General features: G+C 38.7%; 1 protein-coding gene across 2 annotated transcripts in view; it reads left to right on the top strand.

The window, feature by feature from the left end:
- Window positions 1-15,189, top strand: part of LOC121855477 (transcription termination factor 2-like) — a 151,112-nt gene that overhangs the window by 65,765 nt on the left and 70,158 nt on the right. For both annotated transcript variants that reach the window (XM_042350446.1, XM_042350447.1), the window contains 3 exons: window positions 3,768-3,915; window positions 9,886-10,068; window positions 10,882-11,079. In XM_042350446.1, the coding sequence (XP_042206380.1) occupies window positions 3,768-3,915; window positions 9,886-10,068; window positions 10,882-11,079 (529 nt within the window). The remainder of the gene's footprint in view (window positions 1-3,767; window positions 3,916-9,885; window positions 10,069-10,881; window positions 11,080-15,189) is intronic.

Below are 15,189 nucleotides of genomic sequence, written 5' to 3'. Positions count from 1 at the left end.
TTAATCAATTGAACATGTGATGTCAAACGTGAACTGTAAACATTACATAACCCCGCGCCTCGCCACCCTTAAAACGTTGAGGATGGAATCGCTTTATAGCCAACATTCGTATGCAAAATTCCTCGTTTTACAAACGGCGTTCCCCTATTCATCAATCGCGTTGCAACCACTTCGCGTTGACAAAACATGCGTTATAGCAGAAATGACTGTGCTGGTATAAGGGCTGTAACGTCATTCAAGATGGTGGCCAGCATTCAGCTTGCTGGATTGCTCGTTCAGCTGGCTGGATCTCGCAAAATTCACGATATTTTATGCCAAATACATTAGGTAGTGCTCGCGAAATTAAAAAACATGAAATAAAATCGCACGAAATATGAGATCTTACTGTATAGTATTTCACGTAAAGATTATAACAAAATTTGAAAAAAAAAAAAAATATAAGTACAATTTGCAAAAAAATCTTCATCAAACAGGGAGGTAGACCCTGTTGCCATATGGCATCACAAAAATTGTGACCAAGTCCCAGGTTGCTGACCTGACTTTCAGCCTCATTTACACACAAATGCAGGGTCTCAATTGTTACTCTTACTTTGACAACACAAGATACATACTGTAAATTGCGGCGTTTAAGTCGACATTTTAAGCTTGAAAAAATCTCTCCAAAACCAGGGGTCGACTTATACGCCGAGTATAAAATGTGAAGCTGTACCACATAGTGGTAAACAAGTGGAACAGCCTGCCTAACACTCGCTGTGCATAACTTAGCGTAACTCCCGTGGCCTGCCGCTAATATTTCCTACTGAAATTCATGTTTGGTAAACTCATTTAACATAGAGATTATAATAAAATAGTAAATTCCAGTATAATTAAATGAACACAACACCGCACGCCATTTCCAACAGCTGATTTTTGCTTTCATCTGGGTGTGTTTTGGCCCACTTAAGTGCAAGGGTGTGTATGTCAGTTCGGGTTACTGTATCGCCATCTTGGCGGTTTTCATTGACCCAACCTTCTAAATAATTTTCCAGTTTAGGCCAGTGACAGATGCCGGTCCTTACAGATCATTTTTTCTTGGGTTTCTTCTTCAGGGAGGCTTCACTTTTCTTAGAATCACGCACCATCTTTTCATTTACTCCATAATTCCTCACTGCAGCACTGTTGTTTGAAGAGCTTGCAAATGCAACAACTTTCAGCTTGAAACTTGCGTCATATATCATCCTTTTTGCTGGGGGAGCCGGGGATAAGATATTTTCAACTGTTGTCAGGTTGGTGTGTGGGTAATGAGTGGATGCCAGCAAGAGCATAAAGCCACGATGGTTTAGTAAATTGCCATGTAAGCTTGTTCAGTGTATGGGGGTGCCAATAAGCTGATGACAGTCTAAGCTATGTGCCGGCAGTGTAACGGATCCATAGTTTCGTAGCTGGCCGCTTGTTAGTGGCGCCACTGGTAGTTTGTTTACACCAGCTGATGCAAATGGCAGATCGTAAGCCAGGTGTACCATAATGTTCAACTATCATACAGTATATAGCGGTACTATTAAGGTGCTATACAGTGATCCCTCAGTTAACGAGTGCCTTGGTTTACGAGATTTCGGTTAACGAGTTAACCTTCCAAAAGATTCTTAACTTTGGTTAACGAGCAATCCCTCGATTAACAAGTTTTTATGAGCCGACCTCAACATGTTTTCACTTGCATTTGGTGGTCCACCAGCTGTAGTATTAGTCCGCCAATACAGTAATCGGTTCTAGGGCTTAAATTCCTTACTATTTTAGTAAATATCAAGAAGTTTATATTATTCAATAATTTTAAAAGTTTTATATTAAATTTTTTAGTCATTTTAACAATTATTGAACAAAATTGAAATATAGGAAGCTAGCTTTTTGCCTGCCATACAGCCTGTCAACACACCATACAGGTGTCAGTCTCTGTGTCTTTTCAGTGGAGGTAACATCTTGCTTGAGACTCTCTTCAACTACAGTGACCCCTCGGTTAACGAACAGTAGGGTGTAAGTCGGTATAGCCTATGCGACCTCTTCGTTCTCCGCCCTTAAAAGGTGTCTAATTCCTCGCATAACTTCAAAATTTCACATTGAGGAAATATGTAGAACCTCAACAATTGTTCATCACTAATGTTAAGAGCATACAATGCACAATTAAAAAAAGAATGGCAGCTCCCTAGTCAGTGCACTTCTTGTAAGCCTCTAATGATGGACTGTATGCACAAGCAATGACTCAATTTTGCTAATACCTACAAAGACTGGACACCAGAACAGTGGAGTAAGGTAATGTGATCATATGAAAGCATCTTCAGATGCATTTCAGGGCACCCAGGTAGGGTGAGATGACCAGTTGGGGTAAGCTGATACAACCCAGCATACAGTACACATTAAAAACAGTGAAACAGTGAATCAGCTATGATCTGAAGTTGTTTTAGTAGAGAAGTTGGTAGGGGTGGATTATATTTCCTCCCCCAGAATGTGACAATGAATGCTGACTGATACATTGATGTTCTTGAAAATCATTTGTTCATTTGTAAAATTTTTGACATTCATGGGTGCAATGTGTTTATGCAGGACAGTGCCCCCTGCCATAAGGCTAAGAAAGTGACAAAATGACTCCAGGACAATAACACTGATGTTCCACAGTGGCCAGGAAACAGTCATGACCTGAATTCCATTGAAAATGCCTGGAATTATCTAAAGGGGAAGCAGCCAAACTGCAATAACTCATCTGCCAAGCACCTGGAGGATGAGATCAGGCGTATCTGGACACAAGACCTTGATCCACAATACTTAAAAAAAACTTAGCTGACAGTACGCCATAAAGGATTAAAATGGTCATCAAAGCAGTACGTCTCATTTGATCACACACATACACTCACTTACTCGCATATATGCACACATACATACACTCACTCGCATATATGCACACATACATACACAAAAGCATTTGTAACATGCCTGTATTCACACACACATTACCAGACAACCACAATTGCTCCTTAATTACTTGGGCATTGAGACTGCGGCGGGGATGCTTTGACACTTGACCGTGGTTGAAAAGACAGACAGGCTTCGAGAAAATTAATTTAAAGGTCATGGGCAGCTGATCATAAGGTCATGGGCAGCTGATCATATGGGATGGGACTAAACTGGCAATAATATTCAAAGTATGGATGTGAAAATTATTCCCACATACGGTGCAGCAATTGCAGTGGCATTGTATACTGCATAGACTGTAGGAATTGCATTGAAAGGGTTAAATGGTAACAAATGTATTGTATTGTAGAAGAGCATTTTTGTGAATTGTGAGATCTAATTCATGACTGGAGGAGTAGGTGTTTTGACTGTTTTATCGTAATTGGTTGGTGAGCCCTCTAAATCACGAATCGGTTACTCTATCCTCTATCATAAAATGGGATATCAGGATTTAACCTCCTGTTTCACTGACACAGGATGCTGTAGAGTTGAAGAACATGTAATTCATGAGTTTTTATTACCTTCATTCAGAATCTGACAAAAGATGATCCCCCTTCCCCCATTGTCCCATTATTTGTAGTTGGAATTTGTACCAGTTGCTTGACTGAGATTGGTTGAAAACATTATTGTTGGTTCACAAAAGTGGTTGTGCCTTTTAATAATGACAGCTATGTAAGTGCAAAGGGATTAGCAGATTCAGGGATCAACTGAATAATGTATTAGCCAATTTCAGTGATTAAGATTGAAGGTAGTAGTGTATAGTGTGCTTTCAATTATCAAATTCTCAGATGGTGTATCGTGCTGCCAACATAAGATCACTTGATGATGGTGGACAGAGACTAAGGAAGCGCATTACTGAATTGGAGAAGGAGATAATGATGCTAGAACTTAAGACTAGTATCAACTTGGCAACATCAGAAGAAAAAATCATCCATGGTAAGTCAACCTTTCATATAAAATACATAACTTCAGATTGGAAACTTTTTTACATGGGAGCATCACCATTGAAAAAGTTCATTGTTGTTAGATTGTAAATATTTTACTGGATGGCTTCCTTTCTTAACTACACATGATAATTTGGAATCCTGCAAGAGCATGCTAAGGGCATACTATTGGGTTTTCCCTGTTTTGTTTACACACTATCTCAAGACTGGGTAATAGGAGAATGACCCAAAAATGATGATGAAGCCCTTGTGTGCCTGTAGTAATACAGTAATATTTCCATTACCCGGAATCCCTCAAACCCGGAATTCTCTGATAGCTGGAATTGAAATTAGCTCGGAAAAGCATTCCTCAAGCTGGAATTAAAAAAAAAATCCAGCTTTGGGAACAAATTTTCAAAGGTCGAAAACTGAGAGCATATTCTGAAAATGTCTTGAATAAAGGTGAAAGCTCAAGTATTTTAGGGAGGGTCCAGACCTGACTCAGTGTCAGGTGGAGGATTAGTGGTCTCATATTACTGACTTTCTTGGGTAGGGGATTAGTGGGTCTCATGACCTGAAGATGTCTTGAATAAGCACAAAACCTAAAGTATTTTAGAGAGATTGTGATAAGCATAAGTATAAATGAGCAAAGTTGTATCCCTTCAACATTACATAACAAAACATTTTAAAATATGGAGTGAGAAAGCAGCAAGGTGTGGGTGATTAGAGAGGTGGAGTGGAAAGGAGTGGTAAAATGCACCAGTGTTGCCAAGCGATAAGCTCCTCAACAGCTGATCTTTTAATTCGCCTCCATGCAGTCACACAACAAAACCCTCACTGGGTGCTTGTTGCCTTAATTCCCGTGTATGTGTGTGTTTTAGCTTGCCAAGCACATTGTAGGATTTGAAGAAGTTGATGAAGAGTTTGTTCAGGAGTCAGGTGACATGCCAAGACACTTACACAACACACACATTAACAGCACTACTAAACCATTGTTTTATAAAATTTTACATTATAATTTCTATTTTAAAATTGATTGATACATGATAGCTTGACAGGGCTACTTAGACAACTGATCAATGAATAAACCAGGACATATGGAGATTCCTTATACATTAGTGATGTCACAAAGCCTTGAAACTGCAACCACATAAATTATCACAAACTGTACTTAAATGTACTGTACTAAGTTAATTACTAAAATTATTATGTGTGGTGTAAAATAATGGATGTTTATTCTCAAATTAATGGCTATCTTAAAAGAATTTCAGCAATGCAAGTTATATTCTTCAAAGTCAAGTCAGTTACATTTTATAAGCAAAACAATAAAACCCCTCTGCCTTTATCCTTAAGTACTGTACAGTATGTGTTAATCTCCCCTGTCCTCCCAGTCGGAAGAGAAGGGTCATATGGGGGGTAAAAGTGACCGCGACACCCCCCCCCCACCTCAAACTTGTGTGTGTGTGTTTGTTTGTGTGTTTTTTTTTTTTAACGGTTTATTGAAAAAGTTCTGAAGGCTGAAAATATACATTGGACATAAATGACTTATTACATACATTGGTGGTTTAACAAAAGCCTTCATTAGAGAAAGGTAAAGAAACATACAGTGAACATACAGATTAATGTAGGTGTTGAACAGCAAACACGTAGTGTAGTAACTCCCTCCCAGATGGTGTTAGGAGGGACCTCACGTGATGTAGTAGTTCCCTCAGATGGTGTTATGAGGGACCTCACGTGGTGTAGTAATTCCCTCGCAGATGGTGTTATGAGGGACCATGTGGTGTAGTAATTCCCTCGCAGATGGTGTTATGGGGGACCTCATGTGGTGTAATTACCTCACAGATGGTGTTATGGGGGTCCTCACGTGGTGCAGTAATTCCCTCGCAGATGGTGTTATGAGGGACCATGTGGTGTAGTAATTCCCTCGCAGATGGTGTTATGGGGGACCTCATGTGGTGTAATTACCTCACAGATGGTGTTATGGGGGTCCTCACGTGGTGTAGTAATTCCCTCACAGATGGTGTTATGAGGGACCTGACGTGGTGTAGTAATTCCCTCACATGTGGTGTTATGAGGGACATGTGGTGTAGTAATTCCCTCACAGATGGTGTTATATGAGTGAGGTTTGGTCTTAGGCCTTCCTATCGTAGACGGATTAACACATCGCTGGTTGTTGTTGGGTCTCACGGGCCATTATCACTGGGTACCTGGGACCTCACTGTGTGAAGGTTAACTTGGGTACGACTGTAACTGTTGAGTTGTTCTCACTGACTTAAGCACTGTTCACCACTGTTTACCTCTGTTTAACACTGGTTCCAATCCTTTCCTAAATGAAATTGTAACTTCTGGCGAGAACTTGTTGATATTCCGGTGGGGAGGAGGGTTCAGGGGAGGGGGTTGGTATGGGCCAACTTAACAGTTGACCTGGCCATGTTACCCGTGTGGATGACAGTAGACTACCAAAGTAACTGCTTTGATAGTCACCTAACGAATAGTAAACGTAACGCCGCCGGACAATTGAAAAGGTATAAGGATAGTCTTCAGACAAACCTGAAAAAGTGCCAAATGAACCCCCCTTACCTGTGAGTCAATTACTACACATCATCACGCTTGGAGGAGCACCACACAAGAAGGTGTCACTACTTTCGAGTTAGCCCGACAAACTGAGGAAGACGAGCGCCAATGCTGGAAAGACTCTGCCACTGCACTAGATACAGCCCTCGACATGTGCAACTAATGTGGATGACCCTGCCGGTCCCGTATCAGCCTCTTTAGTCACCTCAAAACTCACCAACCTGGGTGACATCCCTAATAACTCATATCATTGTATCATAGCTGGATGATCGTCATACTCGATTCCGAGTGACAGCAAAGTAGTAGTAGAGTGTGTGGGTGGGTGGGGGAGGGGGGGGGGTGGAATGTGTGTGCATGTGCGCCTTCATGTCTGTGAATCTCTGCAGTGGCCAGGACATTTGTCTTGTCCACGACCTATTGGTATTTTCTTTCAAAAGGTGATACAGGTCTCCCTATCTATGACATTTTCCTTGACTGATGATGTATTAAGACCACCCTTCTATTTAAGAAAAACAAATTTCCATGAATTATGGTCAAAATCCCCAAATCGCTGATGCACGGAATATGGAATGCATCTCTTGCTGCACATGTCAGCTTTGGTCCACCCGCGTGCCGCCATGTGACCACTCGGTGCACTGGGTCCCAAGCTTTGTTTCATGGTGATCGCACATGCCCGTGATTGTGTAGCTCAACAATTATCAGTTGGTATCAGTGTTGGTTTTTATCATCAGTTTTCTCTTTGTTTTTGCTTTTTCCTTACAGTTAGAGGACATCACTAATGTTCACAAAGTACTCTGTTTTGGTGACTGTTAAGTGTCTTTTGCTATGTTTTCTGTGACTGTAAAGTACTTTGTCTCCGTTATTGTCAACACGATGTGAGAACTGTCGGCCGCAATAACGTTATCATTGTTCACTGATTTTTTAAAGTGCTGTGGTTCTGTTTTTGTAACTGAGTTGAGCATTGTAACTTTGAAAATTTCTGGAAGGCCAAGGCACCCAGGAATACCATGTCTGGAGGTGAAGCTTGACATTGTGAAGGCTCCAGACTCCCCAGAAGCTGTGTGGGAGTAAGAGTGACATCTTCACTCAACGTTCAAGACTCCCCTTAGCCTCAGTGGGGACATGTAATGATGATCAGGCTTGTTCTTATTGATGTGGTGAGTGTTGTTTAATTGTGTTTTATGTATATTATTATTGTAAGAATTTTATTTTCTGTGATACATGTGGGCTTTGGACTGGTTGGGACATATCCAGTTGAACCCCATGTTATAATGATCCTGTTTTATGATGTTTCGACTTGCGATGGATTTTTGGGGAACCTAACCCTATCGTTATTAGGGGGATACCTGTATTTCTGAAATGTCCACTATGGTATTGGGGTTATCTGGTCTTTTTGCCCATTAGTTCAATATACAGGTAACAATTATCTACTGCTGTATTAGTATTATAAGGTGTGTATATCTGTTGCTGCTATTTTGGAGGTACTGTACTATAAAACATTATAACATTGTTTTACAGTAAAAGTCCAAAGATCCGGATGCCAGAAATCCGGACCACCCGAGAATCCGGACTTTTCGAAAACGATTTATTTATTTATTTTTATTTATTTATTTATTTTAGCGGGCTTTTGTGTGTATATGCGCATGCGTGAGCGCCACAGCTGCACAGCAACAACAAGTGACCACGTGGTTGCCACTTTAAAACAAGCAGTCAAACTGTGACAACATACCATATATACTCGTCTATAACCCCCCCTCGTTTATCGGTCGACCCTGATTTTTTTACCAAGAAATCGTTAATTTATGATATTCCTTATTTATAGGTCGACCCACGTTTTTGAGGGTAATGGAACAACAAAACCTTCAGTAAAAACACTATGTCCTATAAACTGAGGCTCGCCGTGCCTGAAACACCGAGTGCCGAAGGCAAATTGTTTACCATTTATTATTACGACAATTTACACTGAAACGCGGGTAGTTTCAACAAAAATATTGTATATTTCCATTCAAGTATTTATTCAAGTCAATTAGGAGGGAATATTATTGTAATACAACAGTTTTTTAACTAAACCATTCAAAAAGCGATTACGGTAACATCTTTTGAACGAAAGAAGGCGAAAGTCATTGTTTTCGTCACGATTTTATCCCACTTTCCACTGTAATACGTACGTCATTTCAGCAAAAATATTACATTTCCGTGAATGCATTATATCAAGCACAGTATGAATAGAATATCATTGTAATATAACAGAATTTTAACCGAAAACTATTAAAAAAACGAGTAACATCTCAAGAACATCGGAAGCTTAGGTAAAGTCTTTTGTTTTCGTCATGTATTTTATCCTAGTTTACATTGAAATACATCACGTTTCAGCAAAACTACTATTTATTTCCGAGAATATATTCATTCAGGCGCAGTTTAGGTAAAATATACGTGTGATGTAATAGTTTTTTAACTGAAAACGATTCGAAAAACACGTACCCTCTAGCCCTGTACAAGGAGAGGACTGGGAGAAGCTGTTTGGTGCTGCAGACGATGACAAGGAAAATGATTTTGATGGATTTTAATGAAAATATTCAGAAATATGGTATCGTAGTATTTATTCAAGTCAATTAGGATAGAATATTATTGTAATACAACAGTTTTTTAACTGAAAACCATTCGAAAAGCGATTACGGTAACATCTTTTGAAGGAAAGAAAGCGAAAGTCATTGTTTTCGTCACGATTTTATCCCACTTTCCATTGTAATACGTACGTCGTTTCAGCAAAAATATTACATTTCCGTGAATGCATTACATCAAGCACAGTATGAATAGAATACCACTGTAATATAAATATATTTTGAGTCCTACTCTTTCCATTTACAGAGTACTGTACAAGCCCATAATAATGGCTCCTAAAGTGGATAAACTTCGTTGTGTGAAGAGAAAGAAGAACACGTTGAAATTGAGTGACAAACTTGAAATAATTAAGAAAGAACGTGGTGTGAGCAATACTGTTCTAATGGAAACATCCGACATTGGAAAGTCTACAATTTATGATATAAAAAAGGCAAAGAATAAAATTCTAGAATTCACAGCTTTTTCATTAAAACTGCTCGTTTTGATAAATGAAGCATGCTATATTTGCTAATGAATAAACTATCAAAATGTACCTGTTCATCTCTTCTTTATTCCTCCTTAAATTTGAATTTTAAAAGTACTGCCTGAGAATCCGGAAAATCCGAAAATCCGGACCGACCCAATCCCCAAGCAGTCCGGATTTTGGACTTCTACTGTATATAACTTTCCCTTGGACTAATTACTTGTTTGCTTTTAAATGATAATTCTGTTGTAGGTATTCCTTAAAAAATGTAAATATTGGTGCATTTATGTCGGAAATTTAACAATAATAGGAATTTTTTTCCAGTTGATGGTCCTCAACAAAGTTATCAACAGACAAAGCTACTGGACTACCCACATTTCTCAGCAACTAACCCAAAACCAAAGGTGCACCCATCACAACCTCAGCTGTCTCAACATGTCCTGAATGCAATGTATGCTGCTGATAGGGACTACACTTCCCGTGATTATGGAGGAAAGATCTCATCTGGTCAGTTACTACTTCTAAGTTATTTCTTTTAGGTAACAGTTAGGTCAACCTTAGTGGCTTCCAGGAGCATTACCATAGGATAAATGTAATTTTAATTATAGAACATTTTCGATTTATTTGTCACAATTGCCCTTAAAATCTCTGATGTGAGGGAAGTGTTTTTATTTGTTGTCTCAACAAAATATTACTTGGAGAGTCATATTGTTTTATCCTTCAATAACTTAATGGTCTTTTATTTTCTTGGCAAAATTTATCTGGAGCCTGTCACTTGTATATCTTAATGGAGTGATGTGTGACATCATAGTCACGTGTTTGTCAAATGATAAAATTCACAGCTGAAGATCACTGGTCAAACCTTGTCTATAATGTAACTCTTGTGTTAACATATTTTGATAAAACCACATAAATATATAATTATCACTTGGTAGAATGTAGAACTCTGAATTCAAACATCTTTGTTGAAGGACAAATACCACCAATAGAAAAGTGCAGAATGCAAATTGATGTCAGTAAAAACTAGGGTTCATGGCTGAATGTCACTAGTAAAAACCTTGCTCAGAGAAAGGCACTGTATATACAGGTAGATAATTTGAACCCCTGTGTATGGGTATATGTAATTGTTTTAACCATTTCTTGTCATTTTTCAGTCTTGTATTGCTCCATTCTCCTTATAGTTCCCCTTTTTTGAGGTATTGCTATCACTTAATCAGTTCTGCATAAGACTGGGAAAGCTATATAGATAATGGATTGGTTTATGGAAAAATTCCATTTCAACTTTTCATGTACAGGTGCAGTATTATATATACTTTACAGCTCGTGAACGGGAGATGGTAAGAATCACAGGAGATGCTATAGAGGGTCTCCACAATGCCCTGAAATCAGCTCCTGATGTTGAAGAGGTAGAGGAGCAACAGCCAGAGGGTTTAAAGGTGCCCCTCTTGGTTCACCAGTCTCGTGCACTTGCTTGGCTTCTCTGGAGGGAGAGGCAGTTACCTCCTGGTGGTATTCTTGGTAAGGTGTTCACCACTTTCTATAATATAAATTAATCCCAACTGTGAAACTGTTTGGTGGAAGTGGTTAAGTCTGGAGATCACCTACAGTAAGCTGCTGGGTTTTGCTTGTATATAGAATTTTTTTTTTTACGGGGATTAGCCCACCCGGGCACAGGTCACTAACCCACATCGGGGCCTGGGGGCAAAAATGTAATAATAATCATAATAATAATAATAATAATTCGTAGTAAATAAAATTATAATATAAAACACAAAATTAAAAATAAAATAAAATAAAAATTATAATACAGTAATAATAACGAACCATAAAGAAACAAAAATGAAAAAAAATCAAGTGAGAAACATTATACAGGTTGTACCTCTCTAGTCCGGCATTCTGTGGTCCGGAAACTCCCGTGATCCGGAACGATTTTAGTTTGTCCAATAGGTAGATAGGCAGCTTTTTTTTTTTTTTTAATCTTGATTATTATTATTATTATTATTATTACAGGAGTATTAAATTTTTGCCCCTCAGGCCCCAATGTGGGTCAGTGACCTATGCCCGGGTGGGCTAATCCCCGTAAAAAAACAACAACGACGAAAAAGCCGGGGGAAATTAAGGTTTGTTTACATCCGGCAGTTAAAGCTCTCTCTCTCTCTCTCTCTACTTGTCTAGAGTACAGTGGCCCTCGGTTATGAACTCAATCCGTTCCAGAAGGTCGTTCGTTAACCGAAACGTTCGTTAACCGAAACCATTGTTTCAATGGGTTTTTGGGTAATTGGTTCCAGCTCACCGAAAATTTCCTAACTTCAACAAAAATGGCGGAAAAATTTACTTACTTTGAGGTGTGTATGTAGAAGGCTCCTGGATGATGGTGATGATGTGCATTTGAAGTGGGAGGTGCAGGAGGAGAAGGGAGAAGAGAAGGAAGTGGAGGTGGAGGAGAAGCATTTTACTGCTTCTTGGAAGGTGAGTCACCTTCCATGAAAATGTCAGGAACCTCTGGACTGACAGATTCTCCACCATGAACATCCTCTCTCCTTCTTGAAGTGGAAGGCTGAGGGCTAGCATCTTGTTCCCTCTGCCTTTTACTGAAGAAAGTGTCAATTGTGGTCTGTGGGGCATCTGTCCTCCTCACCATTAACTTATGTTTAAAGAAGGAGACCACTGAGTCCTCAACATGACACAAAGTTAGTTCAGTTTTTTCCACTTCTGGGTGCTTTGAAGCCAGTTCCCTGAACTTCTCCCAGTGGTAAATCACATCTTTCAACTGTTTAGCTGACATATGGTCATCACTTTCAATTTCCTCCTCACCACTGTCAGCCTCTACCCGTAACATCTCATCCAGTTCCTTCAAGTCATTAGGAGTAAGTTCCTCCTCATGAGACATCACAAGCTCTTCCACATCCTTCTCCTCCACTTCAAGACCCAATGACTGACCAATGGACACAATCTCCTGGTCCAACTCTGTGTCATCCTCAAATCCCTCAAAATCATGGACTACTGATGGCCACAGTGCTTTCCATGAAGAATTGAGGGTTCTATTGGAGACTTCTTGCCATGATGACACAATCAATTTTACAGCCTCCAGGACGTTGAATTGTGTCTTCCAGAACTGTTTCAGTGTTAGTTCAGGATCAATGGAAGTTGCCTGATGACACCTCCTAAACATTTTCTTCATGTACAACTTCTTGAAGTTGCTGATCACATTCTGGTCCATTGGCTGTATGAGTGATGTAGTGTTTGGAGGCAAAAACAACACTTTCACAAAGTCAAATTTATACTCCAAATTTCTGGCAAGGTCAGGGTCATGACCAGGAGCATTATCCATGAGGAGAAGAGCCTTTAAAGGAAGTTTATTGGTGGTTAGGTAGCTCTTGACAGAGGGGCAAAACACATCAATAGCCCATTCATTAAAGAACTGTCTTGTCACCCATGCCTTACGGTTGGACTTCCAATAAACTCCAAGCATTGTTCTTACCACTTTCTGTTGCTTGAACACCCTGGGGTTTTCAGAGTGGTAGACAAGCATAGGCTTCAGTCGGAAATCCCCTGAAGCATTGGCACCAAGCAATAGAGTGAGACGGTCTTTCATGGGTTTATGCCCAGGTAAAGAGGCTTCATCCTTGGTGATGAATGTTCTTTTGGGCATCTTTTTCCAGAACAGCCCAGTTTCGTCAACATTGAACACTTGCTGTGGAAGATAATTTTCTTCTTCCATCAGTTTTTTAAATTCAATTAAAAACTTTGCTGCCCCTTCTTTATCAGCACTAGCAGCTTCACCATGCCTAACAACACTTAAAATGTCACTTCTTTTCTTAAATTTTTCGAACCAGCCTTTGCTAGCCCGAAAATCTTCAAATTCTGTTCCTGAAGAACTAGGTTGATCTGTCTTTAAATGTTCATAAATCTCCCTGGCTCTTTCACAAATGAAATCACCAGAAACTGAATCACCTTTCATCTGTTTTTCCCTAATCCAGATGATAAGTAACCTCTCAGTTTCTACGATTAGGGATCTACTTTTAAACACTCTTGTAGATTTGTCTCTCACGTTCACTTCCTTAAATTTGTCTTTTTGTGCAAGAATTGTCGACACAGTTGATGCCGACATGCCATATTCTTTGCATAGCGCATTTGATTTAATACCTTGTTCGTGTTTTTTTATTATTTCCTGCTTCATTTGGATTGAAATCACTTTTCTTGATCTCTTAGGCCCCATGCTGGATTCAAACAATGGCAACACGTATTTTTCAAAGTTAAACTAGCTGTAAATAAAGAATATTTTCTTTAAAATAACACTGCACTGCACTATATATTGTCAATATGTAAAATAATTTTCAAAATGACCAATAATTTGCTTGGAAACACAGAAAAAAAGCGTTTAGTTGAAGAGAGTCTCAAGCAAGATGTTACCTCCAGTGAAAACAGAGAGAGACTGACGCCTGTTTGCTGTGTTAAGAGGCTGGATGCCGCGCATTAAACTAGTCACTTTACCTTCAATTTTGTTCAATAATTGTTAAAATGACTAAAAAATTGAATATTAAACTTTTAAAATAATTGAATAGTATAAACTTCTTGATATTTACAAAAATAGTAAGGAATTTAAGCCCTAGAACCGATTAATGTATTGGCGGACTGATACTAAAGCTGGTTGCCCGGTCAGTGCAAGCGAAAACATGTTGAGGTCGGTTCGTAAGAGTTGGAGTGAATTTTTAGTTAAGCAATTGAAGATCTTATATGGAAGGCAGTTCGTTAATCGAAATTCGTTAACGAGGTGTTCGTTAAGCGAGGGTCACTGTACAACATTTAACCCAATATATATGAGCAGTAAATAAGTTATTGCTTTATATTCTTATGTAGAGTAATGACGATATGTTTTCACATGTGCGCACTTACATACGTGCAGTCTCACTTTTTTTTTTACCATTAATGGTTAGCTACTTATATTGTTCCATTAATTAACATTAAATAACATTACAGGTACTTCAAACAACCATATTAATTTTTTTACATTAATTTTACTACAGCTAAAATCAGGGTCTTATTTTCTTCAATTTTATATGCAGAACCAATCAATCACTGGTTTTGTAAGCTTTAACATAAACAATGCCGGCAGCCGTCTCGTCTCCTCTAATATTCCACGTATTATTAATAAATTGTATTGTTAATTTTGCACACACATTAATTCAATAAAAACAAATTCAGAAACATTAATTAAAATATATATGAACAGTAAATAAGTGTTGCCTTCATATTCTTATGTAAAGTAATAATGATATGTTTTCACGTGTGCGCATGCGCACTTACATACGCGATCTCTCTTTTTTTCTTTACCATTATCGTTAGCTACTTATATTGTTCCATTTATTAACATTAAATAACATTACAGGTACTTCAGGCAACTATATTAATTTTTTTACATTAATTTTACTACAGCTAAAGTCAGGGTCTTATATTCTTCAGTTTTATATGTAGAACCAATCAATCACTGGTTTTGTAAGCTTTAACATAAACAATGCCGGCAACCGTCTCGTCTCCTCTAATATTCCACGTATTATTAATAAATTGTATTGTTAATTTTGCACACACAAACATTAATTCAATAAAAAGAAATTCAGAAACATTAAT

The sequence above is a fragment of the Homarus americanus genome, unplaced genomic scaffold (genome assembly GCF_018991925.1).
Source record: "Homarus americanus isolate GMGI-L3 unplaced genomic scaffold, GMGI_Hamer_2.0 scaffold48406, whole genome shotgun sequence".
Classification (NCBI taxonomy): domain Eukaryota; kingdom Metazoa; phylum Arthropoda; class Malacostraca; order Decapoda; family Nephropidae; genus Homarus; species Homarus americanus.
This window is presented reverse-complemented; position numbering and strand designations above follow the sequence as displayed.